A 24,871-nucleotide genomic window follows, 5' to 3' on the forward strand; every position below is an offset into this window, starting at 1 on the left:
CTTATTGAATATTAATGGGTGTTCATATACATTTAAAATATCAATTCATTTAAAATAAACAAACAGCTTAATTTGAACTATGCAATAGTAGTTACCTTGGATTCACATACTCTCTTCATGAGTTAAAATTTGTCATTCAGTGTTGAAGAGATAGTACAAGGTTGATGCAGACTTTGCATGCTGTTTAGCCTGATTAAATTCCTAGCACCACATAGTCTCCTAAGAATCACTGAGTATCATCCCTGAGCAGAGAGCTGGGGGTAGTCTCCTGGTATCACAGAAAATGGAAAAACCATACCCCTCCCAAATGTCATTGTTCAATCACTTGAGAGAACTTTTCAGCATTATAAATTAAAATTAAATAATATATGCCTACCCTATTACTCAGAAATCCAACCCTATACACACACAAAAAATAAATACTTCTGTCTTTAACAGGTATGTAAAGAATTTTGGGGGCACCTTTACTCGGACAAAAACAGAACTAAAAAGTGTGAAATGTCCAAGAACAAAAGGATAGTGGTGAGCTCCTTTAGTGGAGATTTGCCAATCTAGAAAAATAAAAAACTATGGACACACATAACAACATGAATAAATGTTAAGCAAAGAAGGCCAAAAACAAATGAATACAAAGTATATGTCTGCATTTATACATTTTCATAATCAGACAGAGCTAACAGTTACAGGAAGTTGATTGGAAGTGGTGGGTCATGACCATGAAAGTGTAAATGTATATGTGTGCATGCAGAATTAAGTGCATATGTGTGTGTGTGTGTGCGCATGCAGAAGTCCAAGGAGTTGTATACGTACCTGAATGCATTATGTATGTTATATCTTAAAAACACTTTATGCTATCAATTGATCATTATTCTATATAATTTAAATACTGTAAATGCAAATCACTTATGTATTTTTCAGTTTCCGTTTTTTAAAAAAAATATTATGCTCTAAAGGAAAGTATGGTTGCATACATTTTTACTACTGAACATTCTTTTTCCTTACCTTCTTACCACTGAAAAAATGAACAACCCATCTCCAAAATGACAATTGTAGACTTTAACATACCCTTATGCAAGAGAATCTGATAGTCACATGCTTAACAGGTTTCTTATTAGTGCTATTTGGTTATCATGGAAGTAACATTTAGCATTCTGCATTTTTTTTCATATGCAAGCTTGTAGGTTGCTCCCACGAAGCTTCTTAATATGTCTTGTAATACTGAAAATGATTTCCTGCTATTACCTTCTAAATGACTTGAGATGGGATTTTCATATAGTTTAGCAGAGATGCAATTTACTGCCTGAAATGTTCATCCTAATTATAGAAGGCTCATTTAAGTCAATTAACTTATTAAGAATACACCTTGGAATCTTAAAGATTTCATAGATAAAATGTTTACAGCTGCACAGTGAAGTATGTGAACTGCAATCTGAAGAGGCCCAGATAGCCATTTTAAGATGACAAATTCTTTTCATGGACTCAAGCCTTAAAGTTTCCCAGAATTTTATTTTGCAATTTAGTTTATTGGCATAAGGATTCTTTCAATAAACACTTTTTTCCTCTTATTCTATGATGAAAGTATGCATTATGATCTAACTTTGTCAAATAGAGATAAAAATAAATCAATCCATGGACTGGAGCAATAGCACAGTGGTAGGACATTTGCCTTGCATGCAGCTGACCCAACCAATCCGGATTCAATTCCTCTGCCCCTCTCAGAGAGCCTGGAGAAGCTACCCAGAGTATCTCGCCCACACAGGGAAAGCCTGGCAAGCTACTCGTGATGTATTCGATATGCCAAACACAGTAACAAGAAGTCTCAAAATGCAGATGCTACTGGGCCGCTGGTGCAAATCGATGAACAATGGGAGGACAGTGACAGTGATACAGAGTATCTATCCAGCATATTCCTGCCATGTTGGGGACCATGAAAGGCAAGAGATCTCTGTGAAACACACAATTTTACTAGGTAAAGGTGAAATAACAGGGAAATGCAATGAAGATGTAAGTGAGAAAGTAGATGATAAGTTCTAAACCTACAAAATGAAGGGGGCTTTATAAAGACTAGCATGGTTTGCCGAGACCTTTTGATAGAAGAAATGATGGAATCAGGCTTAGAGGACGGATTTGACTAGTCAGAGGAAACAGAAGAATGCAAAGTTGACATTATAGGTGAGCAGAACTTGTGAGCAAAGGTGAGACACTCCATATTAATGGCCAAATTATGAAAGGACTATTGAGTTTATGTCATGGAGGCATGAGGTTAAGGAAAGGAGGACAAGAGCTATTCCTTCATCCAGTAATTTTTAATGAACTACAAATTGTTAAGGCACAGAAATAAGCAATGAAAAAAATGGTAACTCCAAATTTCTTGGCATTTACTACCTAAGTTAATTTGAGAGAAACATGTTCATGCATTGTTCATAGATGTTTGTAAAATTGCAATCCTGTGAAATACACTGCAGGACAGGTAGATTTAAACAGAGTATACTCTCTTGTTACTGTGTCTGGCATATCGAATACTCTAAGTAGCTTGCCGGGCTCTCCGAGAGGGGCGCAGGAATCGAACTCGGGTCGGCCATGTTGACCGCTTGTAAGGCGAACGCCCTACCCGCTGTGCTATCGCATGACAGAGTAAATAATGAGCAAAATGTGAGTAGGAATAACATTACAAGCGGAGTGGGAAAGCATGCGAAAAGACAGCAGCAATGTCAGCGGGCAGACTAGAAGCAGAGACTCGTATCAAGTGTAGAGACAGCAAGTGGCAAGAGTGTTGTCAAATGAAGAAGCTTCTTCACCTCTAAAGAAAGAATGGCCAGAATAAGAATACATCCTGTAGACTGGGAGAAAATTTTTGCCCACTATGCATAAGACAACAGGTTAATATAAAAATATATAAAGCCCTTTACAAGGAAGGAACCAAAAATGGAGGTGAAACAATTAAAAATGAAGAGGAAAGAAATGCACAGAAATTTCCTCAAAGAAGATATTCACTGTCATTCTCACTGTCCCCCCATTGTTCATCGATTTGCTCAAATGGGCCCAGTAATGCCTCCAGTGTGACACTTTTTACTGTGTCTGGCATACTGAATACATCACAGGTAACTTGCCAGTCTTTGCCGTGCGGGCGAGATATTCTGGGTAGCTTGCCGGGCTCTCTGAGAGGGGCGGAGAATCGAACCTGGGTCGGCCAGTTGGCCAAAAGATCTATGAAAAAGATAATAATGCTCAGCATCACTCAACTTCAGGGAAATACAAATCAAAACAAAAATGAGATATCTCACACCAATGAAACTGGCACACAACACAAACAAAAACAACCAGTGTTGATGCAGCTATAGGGAAAAAGGGACACTCATTTACTGCTAGAGAGTATGTCAACTGGTTTAGTTTTTTATGGACAACATGGACACTCCTTAAAAAATTAGAAATTGAGCTTCTATGACTCAGGAGTTAATTCCACTTCTTTACCTCTGCCTTAAGGACCCAAAATATCTATTTAGAAAAGACATTTTCACTCTTAAGTTCACTGTAGCACTATTCCCAATTGCCAAATTCTGGATAAAGAAACTATGGTACATATAAACAGAGGAATACTATTTAGCTATAAGAAAAGATTAAATAAACTCATTTGCTGCTACATAGATGGATCTGGAGACTATCATGTTGAAGTCAGTCAGAAGTAGGAGGATAGAAACAGAATGACCTCTCTATAGGAGTGATAAAAGGAAGCATAATGGTGGAATAACAAAAATATAAAGGCAATGGAAATAAAGAGCATGAGATCTGGTGTTCAGTAGGAAATGTGCCACTTGAGAGGGAAAGAGGATAGGACAGGGAAGGGCACATCTATGGGGAGGGAATCATTCAAACAGGAGGAGGTTGTAAGTGTTTGTTATGAAACCCCATTAGCAATAGTACATTCAACCACAGTGCAACAACTTAGGATTTTTAAAACGTGCCTCTCATAGAAGCAGACTGGTGGGTGAGAGACAAATGCGCAGGGCCAGGAAGAGGCAGAGATTGCTGGAGGGAAGTAGACACTGGTGAAAGGATAGGTGTGGAAACACTGGACCCCAATGATGAATAACTATGATTTCACAGCAACAATATTTATTTATTTATTTATTTTTGATAATTCATTTTTCTTTTTTTTCTTTTTTTTTCTTTTTTATTAGTGACACACCATGAGGTACAGTTATATGCTTACAAATTTTGTGCTTGGGTTTCAGTTATACAATGATCAAGTGCCCATCCCTCCACCAGTGCCCGTCATCCATCACCATGGGTCCCAGCATCGCCCCCCCACCCCCATCCCCCCGTCCCATCCTGCCTCTGTGGCAGGGTATTCCCCCTTGTTCTCTCTCTCTTCTTTTGGGTACTGTGTTTTGCAAGAGAGGCATTGAGTGGCAATCATGTTTGGTCTATAGACTACTTTTAGCATGCTTCTCCCACCCTGGGAGGGTCCTCACAACACCCTTCATTTGGTGTTCTCTTCTCTATCTGAGCTTCCTTTTCACCTAGAACATGTGGCTGGCCTTCCAATCATGGAGCAAAATTCCTGGTACTAATCTCAGCCATTCCAGGGTGTTAGTCTCCCTTTTTGTTGCTTTATGTTCCCCAGATGAATGCAATCTTTCTGTGTCTATCCCGCTCTTTCTGACTCATTTCGCTTAACATGATACTTTCCATGTAGTACCACTTGTATGTAAATTTCATAACTTCATCTTTTCTAACAGCTACATAGTACTCCATTGTGTAAATGTACCAAAGTTTCTTTAACCATTCATCTGCTCTTGGGCACTCAGGGTTTTTCCAGATTCTGGCTATTGTAAAGAGTGCTGCCATGAACAAACAATTGCAGATGTCACTTCGACTATACCTTTTTGCCTCTCTGGGATATATTCCCAGGAGTGCTATAGCTGGGTCAAATGGCAGATCAAATTCTAATTTTTTGAGAGTCGTCCATACTGTTTTCCAAAAGGGTTGGACCAGCCGGCATTCCCACCAGCAGTGAAGGAGGGTCCCTTTCTCACCACATCCGCGCCAGCATTGGTTGCTTTTGTTCTTGTGGATGTGGGCCAGTCTCTGTGGTGTGAAATGATATCTCATTGTGGTTTTGATCTGCATCTCTCTGATGATTAGTGATGTAGAGCATTTTCTCATGTGCCTTTTTGCCATTCAAATTTCTTCTTTGCGAAAGTTTCTGTTCATTTCCTCACCCCATTTTTTGATGGGGTTGGGTGATTTCTTCTTGTGGAGTTTAACCAGTACCTTGCATATCCTTGATATCAACCCCTTGTCGGATGTGTATTTGGTGAATATCCTTTCCCATTCTGTAGGCTGTCTTTGTATTTTGGTCACTGTTTCTTTTGAGGTGCAGAAGCTTCTTAGTTTAAGATAGTTCCATTTGTCTAGCTCTGTTTTCACTTGCTCGGCCAGTGGCATGACATCTTTGAAGATACCATTAGCTTCAATATCATGGAGAGTTTTGCCGACTTTGTCTTCAATAAACATTATGGATTCTGGTCTGATGTTGAGGTCATAAATCCATTTTGATCTTACTTTTGTGCATGGTGTTAGGCAGAGATCTGAGCCCACTTTTTTGCATGTAGCCATCCAATTTTGCCAGCACAGTTTATTGAAGAGGCTTTCCCTGCTCCATTTCACTTTTCTTGACCCCTTATCAAAGATTAGATGATTATATGTTTGGGAGGAAATGTCAGTATATTCAACTCTGTTCCATTGGTCTGCAGCTCTGCTTTTGTTCCAGTACCATGCTGTTTTAATTATTACTGCTTTGTAGTAGAGTTTGAAGTTTGGGAGGTTGATTCCTCCCATTTTCTTTTTCCCAAGAATTGCTTTAGCTATTCGTGGGAGCTTATTGTTCCATATAAATTTCAGGAGTGTTTGCTCCATTTCTTTGAAGAATGTCATGGGTATCCTTATAGGGATTGCATTGAATTTGTACAGTGCTTTGGGAAGTACTGCCATTTTGATGATGTTGATTCTCCCCATCCATGAACAGGGGATATTTTTTCATTTCCTCGTGTCCTCTTTTATTTCCTGAAGTAGCGTTTTGTAGTTTTCTTTGTACAGGTCCTTTACTTCCTTAGTTAAGCTGATTCCTAGATACTTGATTTTCTGGGGCACAATTGTGAATGGGATTGTTTTCTTGATGTCACTTTCTTCTCTTTCACGATTTGCATATAGGAATGCCATGGATTTTTGGGTATTGATTTTATAGCCTGCCACTTTACTATACAAGCCTATTGTTTCTAGGAGTTTCTTGGTAGAGGTTTTAGGGTTCTCTAAGTATAGTATCATGTCATCTGTGAATAGTGAGAGCTTAATTTCTTCTTTCCCTATCTGGATGCCCTTAATATCTTTTTCTTGCCTAATCACTATTGCAAGTACTTCCAGTACTATATTGAACAGTAGTGGAGAGAGTGGGCATCCTTGTCTCGTCCCTGACCTTAGGGGGAAGGGTCTCAGTTTTTCCCCATTGAGGATGATGTTTGCTGTAGGTTTGTGGTAGATGGCTTTAACTATATTGAGGAAAGTCCCCTCTATCCCCATTTTGGCAAGGGTTTTCATCATGAATGGGTGCTGGATCTTGTCAAAAGCTTTCTCTCCGTCTATTGATACGATCATATGATTTTTATCTTTTCTTTGTTGATATGATGGATTATGTTGATTGATTTCCGAATGTTGAACCATCCTTGCATCCCTGGGATGAATCCCACTTGGTCATGATGTATGATCTTTTTGATGAGTTGTTGTATTCTATTGGCTAGTATTTTGTTGAGAATCTTTGCATCCATGTTCATCAGGGATATTGGCCTGTAGTTTTCTTTTCTTGCGGTGTCTTTGTTTCCTTTTGGTATTAGAGAGATATGGGCTTCAGAGAAGCTGTTTGGGAGAGTTTCTGTTTTTTCAATTTCCTGGAAAAGCTTGAGAAGAATTGGCAATAGGTCCTCTTTAAATGTTTGGAAAAATTCGCTAGTAAATTCGTCTGGGCCTGGGCTTTTGTTTTTGGGAAGACTTTTGATTACAGTTTCAATTTCCTTGATGTGAATAGGTCTATTCAGGTACTCTATATCTTCTTGATTCAGCTTTGGGAGATGGTAGGAATCCAGGAATTTATCCATTTCTTCCAGGTTCTCGTGTTTCGTGGCATACAGACTTTCAAAGTAATCTCTGATGATCTCTTGAATTTCTTTAGTTTCTGTTGTGATATCCCCATTCTTATTTCTGATTAGATTTATTAGGGTTCTCTCTCTCTGTTTCTTTGTGAGTGCTGCTATTGGTTTATCTATCTTATTTACTTTCTCGAAGAACCACCTCTTGGCTTCATTGATCTTTCGGATTGTTTCTTTGTTTTCCATGTCATTGATTTCTGCTCTAAGTTTTATGATCTCTTTCCTTCTGCCTGATTTAGGCTCTTTCTGTTGATTCTTTTCTAAGGTCTTGAGCTGTGAGGTCAAATTGTTTATGTGCATCGTTTCTATCGACTTAAGATATGCTTGCAGAGCTATAAATTTTCCCCTTAATACAGCTTTTGCTGCATCCCATAAGTTCTGGTAGTTTGTGTCTTCATTTTCATTTGTTTCCAGGTATCTTTTGATTTCATCCTTGACTTCTTTCCTGACCCACTCATTGTTCAGCATCGAGTTCTTTAATTTCCAGGTGTTTGATTTGGTTCTCCATGTCTTTGTGTGATTCACTTCTATCCTCAGTGCATCATGGTCTGAAAAGATGGCTGATACTATTTCTATCTTCTTGATTCTGTTGAGGTATGTTTTGTGTCCTAGCACATGGTCTATTTTGGAAAATGTTCCGTGCGTGCTAGAGAAGAATGTGTATTCTTTCTTTTTGGGGTGTAAAGCCCTGTATAAGTCCATAAGCCCTCTTCTATTACTTCTTTCAAAGCCAATAATTCCTTGCTGGGTTTTGTTCTTGTTGATCTATCCAGAGGTGATAAGGTGATGTTGAAGTCTCCAAGTACTATTGTGTTGGTAGTGATGTCCTCCTTAAAATCTCACAGCAACAATATTTAAAAGAACAAAAGAGTGATGTGAGGTGAGAGCAGAGGCTCAGCTGCCTATATGAAGTCTGTACTACCAGGTCTGCAAACCCTCTGGAGGGCTGTCTATCAGTCTATCTGTCTGTCACCTGCCCGCTATCTGGAGAGAACCACCCAGTATACAATGTACTTAACAGTTGACATGATAATGCAGGATACTGGGAAACAGCAGGACAAATGCACGCAGATCATGAGGGCGTTCCTACAAATACTGGAGGTATAGAAAGTTGAATTTCAGAGTTTAGACAGTGGGACAAGACGCTGGAAATTATTAGGTTTCAGTTATTAAAAGGTTTACTGTTTTCAGAAGTGTTTTAGGTGTTAGCTATAAGATGGGTCGAAGGACAAGGAGATCAGCAAACAAGTTGTTGGCATTAATTCAAGAAGTGATGAGAAGTTAAACTAGGTGAAAAACAAATGTTGGCTCCTCATTCTCACCTGCTGGAGATGAGGCCCCTAGTAAACAGGCTCCATCATCCCGTAATGAGTCCTTCAAACTGGAGACATGGAACCCCTAGATTTCAGATGCAATTTAAGAGGGAAGGTGGAATTCAAAACCATGTTAATATTATGCCAGCACTTATTCCTTCCATAGTCCAGCTGTGGGGGATTCCCTCAGTTTGAGGCTAAGTTGCCACTCCTCAGGGTGCCATTTCAACTCTGAACTAAAACAGGTAACTCACAAAAGATGATTCCAGAAAAGTGGGGAGAGGTGACAAACTCTTCTCTTATAGAATTAGATGGGGGTTAGGTGACATCCTTCTAGATTCACATAGAAATCAACATGAATAGTATATATAAAGAATGGCATCAATTTGTGATATACACTTGCATATGCATTTCAATAATTCTTTTCACCTCCTTTTGCCTCCAGCAATTACTCTTTGAGCCTCTTGCCTTTTCCAGGCACAGTGCAAGACCTTGCGAATCACAGAGGCAAAAGAGATACTTACTGCCTGCTGGAGAATCAGAAATGTCAGTGGACTAAAAGGCATTTCAAACCCAACAGTGACTGAAGCAGAGAGAAAGGGAGAATAATTTTGGGCAAGGAAATGCAAGATAGGGTTTGATGGAGATGCTGACATCTAAGCTTGGCAGTTAAAGATGAGAACTGTGATTGCTAGGCTTGCTCAGCACTCAGGAGAAAAGGCTGACCTCCCCAATCCAGAGGGCAGGCATGGTGAGGGAACCTGTGGCCCCCTGTGGGGCCCCGCCCTCTCCATCAATCCACACAAAGAGCACAAGCCAAGGGTCCTGGGGGGAGTTGTTGACACTGCACAAAGAAAAGAAGTCAAAGAGTGAGGTAGGGGCTGAGGTGAGGTTGGTTACTAAAAGAAAATCTCTGTTCTATCAGGAGAGAAACAGGATATAAACCTGAAAACCTAAGTGATAAGGAAGTGATTTACTTTTCCCTTTTCTTGGGGGGAGAGGGGTGGTACATCACAGGAAATGGAAGCCAGGTTTCTTGCATAGAAGGCATGCTCTTTACCACATTATTTGCTGTACAAGAAAAGTGCATGGTGTAAAATCCTTGAGGAGGGAAACAGCTGCGGTCAGCTGGGGGCACCTGACACTCTGCCGCCTGCACTTTCATCTCACCAAGCTCGGTATTTCAGGGAACACAAATCATGAATTTCTGCACAAAGTGCTTTGTTCTATAAAGCACTTTAATGAGAATGTGAAGAGTTAGCCACATGGAATCTTTTCATGAGCAATTTGGGTTTCTGTCTTTAAAAAGTCACTTTATTCATTCATTATACAGCATGTAAATATAAAATAAATAGCCAAAGATGCCTCCACTTTTGTTTTGATCTCCTCTTGCTTTGTTTCTTGGCTTTATGTATTAACGCTACCCATGAAAAGAATTCTGCTCTATAATCTCAGAGGAGGCAGGGGGTCTGTTTTGTTTACAGGCAGCTGTGACTTTACTTTCCCATCTCCTCTTTGTGTAGGGGTGGACAGCCACCACAGATTTCAGGCAACAAAGCAAAACATCCTGCTTGCATTTATCAAAGAGCCTGTCATATTTTCCCAAATAATGAGTACATTTATACCTAAGATTGGTTCTTTCAAAAGAAAAAGAAACCTTCCTCTGCCACCAACTTGTGTTAACCAGAGATAAACATGTTTCTCTGGCTGAGTTAACCTCTTTTAAGATTTAGTTTCTTTTTTGTATGAATAGAAGTATTTGCTAGTATCTGAAGTCTAGGGGACTGCAGAAAGTAAAAATTGGAAAGAGCTTTAGAAACAGTGCATTCAGCTCTTATATGTGATCAAAATCATGTCCTCGGTGATTAAATAGCTTATTCAGAGTAGCAAATGCAATTTAGAGACTTGTTGAAAAATTTTCTAAGGAAAGATAATAGGACTCCCTAAAAAAGGTATACGTGTGTATGTGTGTGTGGGGGGAGGTATAGTGGATATGGTGTGTGTGTGTATGTATGTGGTGGATGTGTGGTGGGTGTGTGTGGTGGTGTGTGTGGTATGTGTGTGGTGGGTGTGGTGGATGTGGTGTGTGTGTGTGGTGGGTTTGGTGGGTGTGGTATGAGTGTGTGTGTGGTATGGGTGTGTGTGTGTGTGTGTGTGTGTGTGTGTGTGTGTGTGTGTGTGTTTTGGATGCCACATCCACAGTGCTCAGAGGTTGTCTGGTATGCTAAGGAACCATGATATACAGGTTCCTATGTAATAGATATTACACTATTTTCCCAGCTCCTCCAAATGTATATTTTTTGTCGTTTTTTCCCTCTGGTTGAGTTTTGAGCTACACCTGACTTTGTGCAAGGTTCTCCTCTGGGTCTGTGCTTAGAGATCATTCCTGGTGGTGCTTTTGGAACCATAAAACCATATATGGGTCTGGGGAGGCATGCAAGGCTTATATGCTGTGACATCTCCCCAGCCTGCAAATGTGTATTTTTAATTAAAGACATATCATAAATTTATTGTTAGGAAAATAAGTCACAGTAGTGAAAAAACTTCATGTTACTCTCCTGAGAATGACAGTCACAGAAATCAAGGTGAAAATATTCGAGACAAAGACATAAATCATGGATTTTAAGTCCAATGTGGCACTGTGTGTGTGGGTACCCCCAACATACATGTGTTGAAAGAATACCCCCAAGATATTGGTATTAAAGATGTGACCATAAAGAGGGCCATTGGGTCTCAAGAAAGAAGCCCCTGCATTAGTGCTCTTAGAAAAGTCCCCCACTCAAGAAGACCAAGAAAGCTGTTTCGCCGGGTGAGAGGACTCAGTGAAGCTACAGTGTAAACTCACAGAAGGTTCTAAGTGGACCTCAGCTGCCAGGACCACAGTCTTGGACTTGCAGCCTCCTCAGAGGCAAGCAATACACTTGCAAGTCACTCTACTTACAGTATTTTTGTTAGAGTAGTTTGAATGGACTGAAACAAACAACAATATCTTTCAATAGAGGGTAGAACTTAAAGTACAAAGAGCTAAAACTTCTCTTATGACAGTTTAGGTTTTTGTTTGTTTTGGTTTGTTTGCCAACAAATTCCTGTATGTTGAATACCATACCTTTTTAATTTCAGATTTCAAATTGCAAGGGTTACTCTGCTGACTGAAGAGGGATTTCTTGAATCTCTCTATGACCCTCCTTTTCAAATTGTGGTGCAAAGCTGGAGGAAGCTGCATAAAATGAGAAAACAATCATTATGAGCAAACTGTTAGCAGATCACTCCCAGGAAGCTCTTATTGAGGGCCAGCTTAAGAGCACCCACTCAATGGGTCTAAATAATTTAATTTTTACCCCAAATAGCATGAACAGATATTTGTTTTTTATTCTGCAATCTAGAAGTTAGCTGTTGCTGCTCTTTTTCAGAATGCTGCTCCAATTTATCTTATTGCTCTTTCATTTTATTGATGTCATTTTTCAAAGAACAAATAAATGATATACTAATTGCAAACATAAATCGAACCTTTTAGAGAACACTCTTGACAAGGCAGGATACAGTCTATCAGACATTTAGAAGCTCATGTCATGCACAGAAATGATGGTAAACATTCTAGATCCCTATTTTGGAGGATCTATATTTTGAAACGCAAAACACAAATCTGCATTGGTAGGTACCAGAAACCTGCCTTTGTGTGCTGCTTCTGAATTTTCATGGGGGGAGATAAGGTTGTAGAGGCCACGAAGGAAGAATTAAGTAATACAGTATAGAACTCATCCAGGATACAGTAGATGTTTAAGTAACAGAAAGCCGTCACAAATCTTTAGAAAATATAGACTGGATGGAAACTAAGTTTGAAAATTCTTGATTTTTTAATGCTTTCCTTATTGGATTTATCTTAAAGTAAAGATTCCACTCCAGCCCTGGAGCGATAGCACAGCAGGTAGGGCGTTTGCCTTACAAGCGGCCAACATGGCCGACCCGAGTTCGATTCCTCCACCCCTCTTGGAGAGCCCGGCAAGCTACCGAGAGTATTCGATATGCCAAACACAGTAACAACAAAGTCTCCAATGGAGACGTTACTGGGCCCGCTCGAGCAAATTGACGATCAACAGGAGGGCCTTTACCTTTACCTTTACCTTTTAAAGATTCCACAAAATACAGACAATAACGTGAAGTATGAGAGAAGGCTAACAGAGAGAAGTAGGGTCAGAATAACAAGGAATTTCAAAGTGGAAATAGCATTTCACATGATGCTTAAAACATGACAAAAACCTGAAAGAAGAAAAAGGGGGACAAGGAAGAAAATTCTCGCAAAGTAGAAAGAAAAATAAGGTAGTAGAATCTTGAGATATTTGGAAAAAACAAGCATATGAATCAACACTCATATCAAAAGAAAGGAAAATGTTGAGGGACCATTATCAGCTCACCCCAACATGATTTTTCTGTTATCTAAGAGTTCGGGTTTAGTCATTTGACTACTCAGCCAATGAAAGGCATCTGCATCATTTCAAGAATGAGGCAACACAAAGTCAGTGCCTCCTACATCCCCGACCTCCCGAGGAGCCAGGAGCATGACCCTGCTTCCAGAGGGTGCTGCCACTAGGTGGAGGAAGGTTTCTTGCCCTGCTCAACCTCAGCTGAGATAAACCTTCTCAGGTCTCAAGCCAAAGACCTCAGGTGTATTTGTCAGGGTAGTGTAAGTTGCGTATGCTACATCTGATACAGGAACAGATGTCCATTCATGTTGTGCAGAAGGCTATATAAAAGGCAATCTAAGAGCAATGGGTAGATACAGGTTTATGGGGGTTTTTAACAGCTGATTTCACAGCCCCCCCAAAATGAAAAACAACAGTCAATTATCCAAAACACAATAGAAAGTGGGACTCATTAGGAAGCACTATACAAGAACAAGTTAAATCAAAAAACATGGATAGGAAGACAAAGCTATGTCAGCATTAAGGGACATAGAAAGAAAATGAGTTGAAATAATACATGTGCATATGATACATTTGCAAAAGTAGAATAAATTTAAAAGAACCAGATAATGAGGTGGAGGGACACGTGCTACTTCCCTAAAAAGGGATGGATAGAGTGAGGAAGGGAGATGAAAAATGCCCAGAGACACCTTTTTGGATTTGATCATTTCCATGTCACCCAAGAAGAACTGCCACTTCCCTATCTTAAACACTAGAGGGTAGTGTTGACCCAGGACCATCCAGCAGGAGCATCATGCCCTGCATACTTGGAATTGTTAGAGAGAAAAGGGCAAGATTTTTTTCTGATATACCCAATTCTCTGCTCTAGCAAACTTGAGAAAATGTCCTGAACCAATTAGTCCATAGATCCCCTCCTCCAGTACTGACCATTGTCTATCAGATTACTAATTCAGAGACCATAATAAAAACAATGCTAACTTAGGTTAACCATTGTTTTTATTATGCCTCATGATAACTTTAACTTTCTGTCAGCTTAAAATTCAGATACTTTTATCAGGAAATCAAGTATCTATACTACTGTGACAGTTATCACTATGGACAGACAGCATTCTGTCTTCAAAGTTTTCATGGAAGAATTAATGATTTTGCACAGAATGATGATGCATAGATTAACTGCAGAAGACAGAAATATGCATAATAGCATTGTAGCACTGTCCTCCCATCGTTCATAGATTTGCTCGAGCAGGCACCAGTAACATCTCCATTGTGAGACTTGTTACTGTTTTTGGCATATCAAATAGGCCACGGGTTGCTTGCCAGGCTCTGCTGTGCAGGCGAGATACTCTTGGTAGCTTTCCAGGCTTTCCGAGAGGGAAGGAGGAATCGAACCCGGGCTGGCCTGTGTGCAAGGCAAATGCTATCGCTCCAGCCCATGTATAATAAAATAAGAATAATACTACTGTTGTATAATTTCAGTCAACAATATTTACTCTTCTATGGGTGCCACTACTCTATCACAAAAAACTTACTCGTAGGAAATCAGAGCTCACAGACAGAGTGTGTCACCCATGATTATGTTCAGAGGTAGAGAACCTTCTAGCACAACCCATCCGCTGGCAAACACGCAGCCACAGGCTTTCCTGTGGGACAGTTCCTCAGAGTTCATAACCATTTTACAAATGTTGTTTACTGTGTCACGATAGCCCTGTAAGTGCCTATCCCCATGTTAGTAATGAAAAACTGGTTCCAAAAGAGATTGTGACTCACCCAATGTTTTAATGTCAAAAAGTTTAACTTTGGTATTTATTTTTACTGTGCTGAAATAACAAAAGAGAGAATAAAATCTGATTTTGTATGTTTTACTCCAGGTTCTCTCAACACTGTATAATATATGGATTCTCTCCCCAAAGCTGCACTATTTATATTTTTCAAGAATACACCGGCGAACCATCACTGGTCCGATAGATAGCATGATAGTAGCTTACTATCTTTCCTTAAAATACTTAAACTAAAACAAATTGTGGCCGGAGAGACAGCTCAGTGGGCTGTACATATGATGCCCACTTTGACCCCCACTGCATGGTCCTCAAGCAATGCCAAGAGTGACACCCCCACCCGAGTACTTAGTGCTGAAGCTAACTCCTAAGCACTGCCAATGTGGTACTTATAAATCAAAAAAAAAAGAATAAAAAAAGAGGTTTTGGTGAGTCTTTAAAAAATATATTACTGATAAAGTAAGATGCTCAAAGATTGTCATTTTAAAAATACATAAAGTAGGGCAGAGGAGGGAGTCCAATGGGCAGGGGTGCATGCCTCACATGCACAGATGCATGAGTTTGTACCTGGCACCACATGCACTCCATCAGAGACCATCAGGCATATCCCTGAAAGCCCCTGAGCACCAATGGGGTGACCGCGTTGGTACAGCACCAGTGAGCCAAGCACTGAGGGTCACTATATCACTGAACCCAAGCACTGAGCTGTCTACCTTGATTGGCTGTGAATCAGGCCCACTGAGCATTGTTTGGGAGCACTCCCCCACTCCAAATACACAAACTCTGAGTCCATGAAGAAACAGGGTCTACCCTGTTAGGAACCAGGGGAGTTTAAGAGATTGGAGCAGATTAGAGGGTGCACGTGGTTCTCTATTAGTCCATCTCTACTGCTGCTGGAAAAGCAACAACAACAATAAGAAACAAAAAATTGTGTGTTTCACTGACATTAGCCGGTGCGACTTCATCTGAGAATAGCATATTGCTATTTCTAAATAGTTTTCAGGAAAAAAATTGTTGGCAACAACTGTGGTTGTTAAGATGGTAATATGAAGGAGCTTCCACTGAACCCCCCTTCTGTTCTCTGGGAGACAGATGTTTGATTTTTTAAAGTTGCTTTTATACTGATTTTCAAAGTACTTATTTAGCGAAACAATTCAATCCAAAGCTGAGGTCAGCTCCCTGGGTTTTATCTAAGCAATGGCACAAACAGACTCATGCTGAAATGTGGTATGTGTCCTACCATCCCCTTGGATGCCCACAGATCAATTCTGGTTTTCCAGCCATGGAAATGAAGCCCTGATATCACTAGCTGGTTTTAAGATTGCCATCTCAGGTTTTTTTTTTTTTTTATGGAAACAGATGTCAAATTGGTGAAAGGCAGGGTAAGGAATTTAACATCCTGCCTTTGAAAAGAGTTGCTTTTAGATGATTTCCACAGATCGGTCTCCATGGAAACAGGATGGGAAAGGCCAGCACTGGGCAAAAGAAAGTTGTTTCCCCAGAGGGTCATCGGGTGGCTGTTGGAAGGGATGTGACCCCTGTCATTCGAGGAAGCCACAAAGCACAGCTGCAAAGAGCTAATCCTGTTAAAGAGGAGAACAAGAAGGGGCTTGGGCGTGAGGGTGGGTGACAGGTGGGTTGGATGCTTGGTGTCAATCCAATTTCGCTTTAAGCAAGTTTGCAACAGAGAGAGAAAACCCCATCATGGTCTTATAACGTGCAGAATATGCACAGGGATTGTGTTTATACTTGCAGTTATCTCCTTTATTTGAAAGGCACTGACTTTGACTAACTCTGTAGTTTACTGGAGGGGGGGAGGGGGGAATCACTCCTAGGTGCCAAGTCAGAAACTGGAAATCCATTTTAACAACAGCGGTTATAGCTGAACTTGCAGCTAGGAATGCCATCTTGCAAAAAAAAATATGAAATGATTTGTTATGCTGGCATTGAAAGAACATAATAATAAGGCATTTATAATAGTTTTAACCTTGCTTCAAAATACTTTGATGCCAATAAAGAAATGGAATATAGACACTAAATTATTTTATTACATAAAAATTAGCAAGATTGGTATATAGAAACTATATTTAAAGGATATTTTCCTTAATTACTAGTTATACAATGAATGAGCCAGAAAGCTACTTAAAGCTATTTTCATGTTCCCCATATTTCTACAATAAAACTTAAATCCAATTGTGCTTCTGAATAGAAAAATCTCTCCTCCTTCCTCAATGGAGATGTGACAGACCATTTTTCATTTATTAACCAAGGCATCCTCTCCCTTCTGCTACACTGTGCCTCTGCATTCTTTTCACCTACTCTGGAAGAAAATTCCAATTGGCTAAGAGAGAAGCACTGATAACAACAACCCGCAACAAAGGTTCAACTTTAGACTCTTGGGTCTGCAAAGGCTAGTTCTCAGACTGACTGAAAATAATTTTTAAAAAATGGATTTAAGGGTGAGACAGCAAAACGAAACAAAACAAAAAAAGGAATCTTAGATCTTTACAGCATACAGCCGAAGAGAAGGACCACATGGAGGGCGGGATCCACAGCTCCCGAAGAAAATAAAAAAAAAAAATAACAGGTTCCAAAAAGAGCCTAGATCATCGGGAAGTCCCAGATGGGGTAGGTACCGCATCCCGCCTCCCCCAGATGGAACCCCGGTGACCAGAAGCCTCTACAAGCACAGCTCGAGTATGCGGGAACTAGGACTTTTCCTCAAATCTGCCGGACAACAACTCCCAGGTAACCTCTGATTCCGGAAGTCACGCCCACAGCCCGCCCCCCCAGCGCCATCTTTACAGCATACAGTCGAAGAGAAGGACCATATGGAGGGTGGGATCCACAGCTCCCGAAGAAAATGAAAAAAAAACAGGTTCCAAAAAGAGCAGAGATCATTGGGAAGTCCCAGATGGGGTAGGTACCACATCCCACCTCCCCCAGATGGAACCCCGGTGACCAGAAGCCTCTACAAGCACAGCTCGAGTATGCGGGAACTAGGACTTTTCCTCAAAACCGCGCGGCCGCTTATGCGGCCGCACGACATCTCTCTATATACAAAGTAATCCATGGGAAGTAAAACACCCAACGTTTCTCCCTGAAAACCAGAGTTAAGTTTGGAGCACGGCCACAGCCCCAGAAACACAAGGACTTAATGCAGAACCCAGCAGCTTGGAGCAGAAAAGTGAACGGACTATGCGTTAATCCAGGCCATCATGTCTGCCCGGAGGGGAAAGGGTGTTGCCCCATTCGCTCTCTCTTCTCTGGAAAGAAGGATGGCGGCCGCATGGGAGCCTTGTGAACAGCAGGTATGAGCCGGGGGGGTGGGGGCGACTAAAACCTCATGGGAAGGGGGACGTTCCGGTCTGTCCTTCATGCCCTACCGAGGTCACCAGTTGCCCCCCGCGAGCGGCTCTCCAGCACAGCCAGGACTCCAGAGCACAGAAACCAATTTCTTAACTATCTAACTTTCAGTAGAAATACTTCCAGGGTCAATAAGTAAAATAGCATAAATCCAAAACCAACATTTAATTCTTGAACCCAGCTGTAGAAAGCAAATCACTTCACAATGCTTTTTCAGCATGTCTGATTTGGGGGGGGGGGGGCGGGTAAACTCTAAATAATAGTGGTGAATCTTTTATTGAAACAATGAATCTAATCAAAGCAGATAGAGTGTTAACTAGAATTCATCTGCCTCACAGGGACTGGGAGGGGTGGGGGTGGGGTTTTATTGGGGTTCTTCATGGTAAAAAATAAGTATTGGTAAAGGGAAATGTGTTTGATATTTGCATGACTGAGACCTAAACCTGAAAGCTTTGTAACCTTTCCCACAGTGATTCAATAAATAAATAAATTTAAAAAAAAAAGGAATCTTAGGTTACTCCCCAGATTAGAGGGAGAAATTAAAGCAGAAGCATCACAATGTGTGGGTTTCCAGAGAAGGGTGGGGGTGGGAGTTTGAGCCCCAAGTCTGACCGTGCTGGCTCTCAGTTAATTTTGCCTCAGCTCTAAAGACATACTTCAGAACCCTGCATGGGGAGGTGGGGGGGGGGGTTGAACTTTGCTTCTCGCAGCTCTATTACTCCCAAGAGGACACTGGAAGGGGAGGAATCTAGTCTTGGTGGTTCAGGAGCTGTTACTGCGTTAGTACTGCACCATTGGCTTCCTGCTTTATCATCCAGATAACAGCAGGAACAGTGAGCTCGGCAATACCCCATTCCAGCCACTCTCAGTAGTCCCCATCCTGCAAGAAGTTTCCCAGAGAGCTCTGTGGAACTGCACCACCCCCTGGATCCCCTCCTGTGCTAACCCTCTGCTGGTTCCACAGCACAGCATCTCACAAGGGGGTCAGCCTCAATGCCAGAGGAAGGCACTTCTGCAGGGGGCTCTGGCGAGACCCCTCAGCTAATTCCTATGACAGGGCCAGTGAGGTCTGACCTCAGCCCAGGGGGTAGGGGGTACAGGGTCCTCTTTTATTTTGCTCCTTTCTTGGGGAGGGGGGGCTCTGTCTCAACACGAAAAGTGGTTTTCTTGTCTGCTCTTCCTATCTTCTTTCTCTTTCTCTTCCTTTTCCTTAGCTAAAATGTTAACAGCTCTCTATAGTAACACATTTCCGCTGAAATTGCTGGGTGATTTCTGCCTCTTACCTGGACCCTTGGTAACACTAAAGACAGACTCGGGAATAGTCCAGGAGAAGGACCCTTATTGATGGGACTTGCTTGGCAAATGGCTTGACTGTGTGCCTTTGGAACTGAGCCTGGTGCTGAGGTGTTTTTTTGCCATTGGAGATGAGACTGTGCTGTGGTCCTATCTGGGCATCCCAGTGCATCAGGCAAGTGCCTTTGGGAAAGGCCAAGTGCTGCAGAAGCCTGCAAGTCTGGGTAGCTCAGCACTGTCAGGGCAGAGGCTGAATACATGAGCCAGGGTGTGACACAGATGCCCCGCAGTGCCCTAGAGTACTGGCTAACACAGGTCTTTAACCTCTCAGTTCATGTCACAGTGTGACTTCCAGAGACCCAAAGAGATTCCTGGCAGTTCTAAGAGAAGTTGTGTTTCTTTGTATATAGCACTGATCATTACACACAACCAACTGGTGAATGCACTTTTTGTCAACTTTCTCAAGTAGACAGGCTCCTAAAACTTTGCATGGAGGCATTTTGCTGCACCGAGATAAAAACTATCAATTGTGAAACCCAAGACACGCCAAGCCAACAGTCACAGTATGTCACCTGGTAGCTAAAATCAATTCACTGGTATTGGCCCGCCACACATTCCCCATTGAGTGTGTGAGTCCAGGCAGCTGGAGATGACAACTGACTTGGTTAGCTGGGATCGATCTGGATGACTTAAGGGGGTAGATTTAGTTCAAGATTGATTTAAAATGGGTCCAACTGATTCACTAACCTGGTGGTATCTCTCTCTAGTACTTGGATATACCGTAAGACTGGCCACAATTGTCAAATGACTCCTTCATTTTAGATCACTAAATCTTAAAGTGAAGAAAATTGTTTGTATGTTTTACTGCTTCTATATCTCAAGTGTCTAGAATAGTGGTTGGCAAATATTTGGAACCTATTAAGTATATGTCAGATAAATGAGTGAATAAACTATACAAGAAGTTCAATCTTAAATTTCAATATAATAGGCATGTGCTTGTCCAAGTCTATATTTCCTTACTGGAGCTCTGTCTTCTCTCTGAAGAAGCCCAGAAAGTTTTTTGCTACCAAAATAATTTTTTATTAACATTTCGGATTTCAGCAAATGAGCACTCAAGTTGTTTATTATTAGACAGATTTCTGTAAAAAATTAACATGCTCTTTATAAGGCTGGTTGTTTCTCCAATATCTAAAAATAACTGTGATTTAAAACCAGGAATTTTTAGCCATTCTGGTTTTTATGTATCTTTGTCACTTTTTTGTGGGGTTCCAGGTTTTAGTCCAGCATCCTCAGGAATAGTAAGTGGGGAAATATTCTTTTTCTTTGTTAGTGAAGCTATTTCAGATCTTTACCTGGTGCCACCCCATGGTCAGCCCCACTCTGAAGGGTCAAATGAGCAGGTGATTAATTGGAGGGAAACCACACATTGCATGTTGGTTTTCCTTCTTCTTTTTCTTAGCAAACTACCTTTCCAGCTCTGCTGTTAAGTCACAGTGTCGCCAGGTTTGTGTGGTGGGGGGAGAATAAGAATAAGCATTCACTCTAACTGAAAATTCCATAGAGTAATCCTTCCGTGATGCAAACACCAATCCTGCACTTAAGAAGACGAGGAAAAGAGAAGTGAACGCACAGACCTGCGTGATGTAGATGATTTTGTGGAGCTGAATTAAGATCTGCTGAATAGGATCACTGATCTGACGCACTTTCCTCTGGGACACAGCGATCCCCGCAGATGCTGTGGATGACAAATTCTGCAGTTAGTCAAGACCTTACATTTTCTTTTTCAAAAGTGAAATTAGTAGAAATGGAGTAAACTCTGGGCAATGACATTTAAAGCAAACTTCTTCATCCTACCAATGAATCAATATACCAAGATCCTCTAAAACCTCAATATTTCACATACAATCTAGACAGTTTGTTACCTTTAAATGTAAACTTTTAAGTAACATAATGCTGTTCCTTGTCATAACATCACAAAGGCCTTAGATAGTTAGCCTTAATCACAGAGGCGGCCACCAGAAGGCATGTTGCCTCAGATATGGTGTATGGCCATTGAGAAGCAGGACATCAGATTTAAAGCTAGAGGATATTATGCCTTAAAATTTTTTAATTCATTATACCCTCTGCATCATATTTTCAAACTAATTTCACTAAAACCAATAAACACAAATACAAAATGAGAGCACAAACAAAAATTAGATGGGGCCAAAACAAAAATTCCTTCTCTAGAATTAAATAACATTCAAACTTGATTATTATATTTTAATTTCATTTAAAATTATTATGTTAAATTTAAAATTATCATATTTTCTTTATCATATTTAATTTATCACAGAGTCACACCACTTTTCAAGTTGTCATTAAACTGGGGTTAAATTGCCTATGCACCGTTTTCTTAGCTCACAAGACATGGCCACATGTGGCCCGATCTTAACTTTGAGGGATAGAGCTATTTAAAGACTTAGCAACAAGTCACTTCTGCCTTTTCTCCTTTTCAGATGCACTCTAGCAAAAATAGACACATAGAGGCACTGCTTGTTTCTCTTTCCTTTTCCTTTCAAACAAGGTTTCCTCAATAACACTTCTCTTATCAATTTTCTTCTCCTAGGGCAAAGCTAAAAGTCCCTCTTTTCTTCCCTCTATACAACCTTGAGTCTGTATGAAGTTAAATTTTAATACAATCATTGTTTTAGTGACAGTGAAGATTTTTTAAATGATTATTATGTAAAAATTTTTCTTATAAAGCTTGCATACCTTATCACAGCAACTGTTTTCAAAATATATGAAGAGAAAATTTAAATAATTCAACTTGTTTTAATTATAAGTATATAAAATGTATGTTTCAGACATAAAACACAAATAAATAGAACATTTACACAAATATAGTCTTTATGGGTATCTTTACTGAACTGAGAAATGCCCACAAGAAGTAAGCTAGTTCTGACTCATCTGCATTTAATACATTGTTTAAAAGTTTAAAATTTAAAACATCTATCTCCCGTAGGCATGGTGTCTTACTCCTTTTAAGCATTAATTATTAAACCATTAAGATGAGGTTTAATAAATAACCCTCAGGGTAAAACGTCAATGTGAACCAGAAAGAAATCTTCTGAAACTAGAAAGAAATCTAGTTTTCTATATCTTCAATATAGAAAACTAGGCTGCAGACTTTGCTGGAAGTGGTAGAGATGCCAAGTATAAAGGCATCATATTCTATTGCAGTGCTTCTCATGGAAACACTTTTTAAAACAGCATTATTTATCTAGAGCCAGACCACCAACTAGAAACCAAATAATGTGGTCATGTTGGAGATTACTATAGGGAAATTAAGCTCTGATTTTCTAAAGCTGGAGAGCTTGGCTTTTAATCACTTTTGCTGTCTGACATTCACAGGTAACAAGTTAAAATCTCACAGCATGGCCAAGAGTTCTGAGATTTGTGATGACATTTGGAGTGGGTATCACATGGGTTTCACTCTACCTTGCCACAAGAATGTGCTCATCTGTGGCCCTAAATGCAAAAACAGAGACAGTTAGCTAGAATGCCTGTCTTCTCCCCCACAAAACTACCCAATAGAAGTTGAAAGTTATTGTTCTTGTCTCTTTGACCACTCATCTCTCAATACCATTAAGTCCTTGGCTTTTGGGAATAGTTGTGGGTGCTCACACTTAAGGGAAAAAAAGAATTAAAAGTTTAATTGTGCAAAATGCTTGTAAAACAAGTCCTAAAACAAGAGCAACCTACATGTCACAGACAGGTCTCCTGGGACCCACAACCCACCACAGTGCTCCATAGAAGTAACCAACATTAGCAGGTGTTTGCTGCCTTTTCAATCACTTCCCTGACCATTGACACACTGTGTCATCAGAACAGTATTTTCCAAACTGTTGTTGAATCTAGAAGTTGGCTTAATGATGCATGACCAGCAATTTGGAAAATGGAAAGAGATAGAATGGAATGGGATAAGGTATTGCACATAGTGTGGGTCGAAAGACATAAGCTGTGTTTCTTCTATTGAGAGTCATTTCTAGGAGTGATTGAAAGCTACGCTTGGAAGAACTATTAAGCATTAACTCAGGCTTTCTTCTTTCTCTCTCTTTTTAAACAATGACACATCAGAAAGTCATTTTCCACTTTTTTTCCCACTTGGCCTATCATTGAGAGCCTTATTTTATTTTCTTTTGTTTTGGTCAGAATACAGTTTTAACTTATTATTCATCACACTATTGATAAATTCTGCCTGTTCTAGATGCACCAAAATGGACTTGGCCACTTTTGTGTGAATGGGTCCTTGTTTACCTTTCATTTCTCATCACTATAAATGATGTTGCTGTAAGGACACATGTGCCTGCCTTGCATGGAAGTCCAGAGATCTTTTAGGGTAAACAAGGAGAAACAAAATAGCTGAGCCCTTGGATGCACATATTTCTTATCATATTTCTTATTTTAACAAACAGTTTACAGTGGCTGAAGAGTTTTGCCCTCTGACCAAAAGAGAATCCATTTTTCTATACCTTGAATTACAATAAATGTTATCAACGTTCTGCTTGCTACTCTGATTTTGTTCCAATTTGTGCTGATCTGAATGCTGGTGAGTTTGCTACACTTTGTTCAAGCTTCTGTGTGTATTCCCTGCTTCTGTTTTGGTCTTTACATAGTATGAATACCAATCTCGTTTATTGTATTTTACAAGTTAAAAGTATTTTCGCCTAACCTATTGCTTTTATAAAAATTGAATCATGCTGACTTACAAAGTTACAATGTTATTCATTATTATTTCAGGCATAGAGTTCCAATATCCATCCCTTCACTGGTGTCCACTACCAATGCCCCATGTTTCCCTCTTGACCCCCAGCCTACCTCTGTGGCAGGCACTTCTCTCCACCACTGTCCTAATGTTCCTTTCCCTAACTTATTCCCCCCAACCCTATTCTAGTTCCAGGTTTCTACTGAAGACCATGGCCCCTGCTGTTTGTTTCTACTGTCTTGGACCTTTATTATTTCCCTATGAAGTTTCTTTATATCCTGCATATGAGACAGATCATTCTGTGTCTAGCCCTCTCCTTCAGACTAACTTTACTCAACATTATACTGTCCAGATCCATCCATGTAGCAGAAAACAGAATAATTTTATAATAATAATAATAATAATAATAATTTTAATAATAACAATTTTCTTTTCTTACAGCCAACTAGTAGTCCATTGTGCACACGGACCATTGATTCTCTATTCCAGTCATCTGTTCTGGTGCATTTGGGTTATTTCCAGCTTAGGCTATTATGAAAAGTGTTGTGAAGATGTCTTTTCTACATTATGTTCTGGGGCCCTTAGGATATACTCCAAGAAATGAATTTGTTAGGACATATGGAAGTTCAATATCAAATTTTTTGAGGAATGCTCATATTATCTTCCGAAAAGGGTGAATCAGTCCACATTCCCAACAGCAGTGAATGAGTCCCTTCCCTACACCCTGTATCCACTGCTTATTTTTCTTTTTTAT

The 24,871-nt window shown here is 40.2% G+C and overlaps 1 protein-coding gene across 1 annotated transcript in view; it reads right to left on the reverse strand.

Annotated features, from left to right (window-relative positions):
* Nucleotides 1-24,871, reverse strand: part of NEK10 (NIMA related kinase 10) — a 279,165-nt gene that overhangs the window by 11,791 nt on the left and 242,503 nt on the right. Inside the window, exons 32-34 of the mRNA XM_056129461.1 lie at nt 22,851-22,880; nt 21,005-21,105; nt 11,622-11,732 (exon numbers count right to left, since the gene is read on the reverse strand). Of these exons, the coding sequence (XP_055985436.1) occupies nt 11,622-11,732; nt 21,005-21,105; nt 22,851-22,880 (242 nt within the window). The remainder of the gene's footprint in view (nt 1-11,621; nt 11,733-21,004; nt 21,106-22,850; nt 22,881-24,871) is intronic.

Source organism: Sorex fumeus, unplaced genomic scaffold, assembly GCF_029834395.1.
Source record: "Sorex fumeus unplaced genomic scaffold, SorFum_2.1 ptg000072l, whole genome shotgun sequence".
In the NCBI taxonomy this organism is placed as follows: Eukaryota; Metazoa; Chordata; class Mammalia; order Eulipotyphla; family Soricidae; genus Sorex; species Sorex fumeus.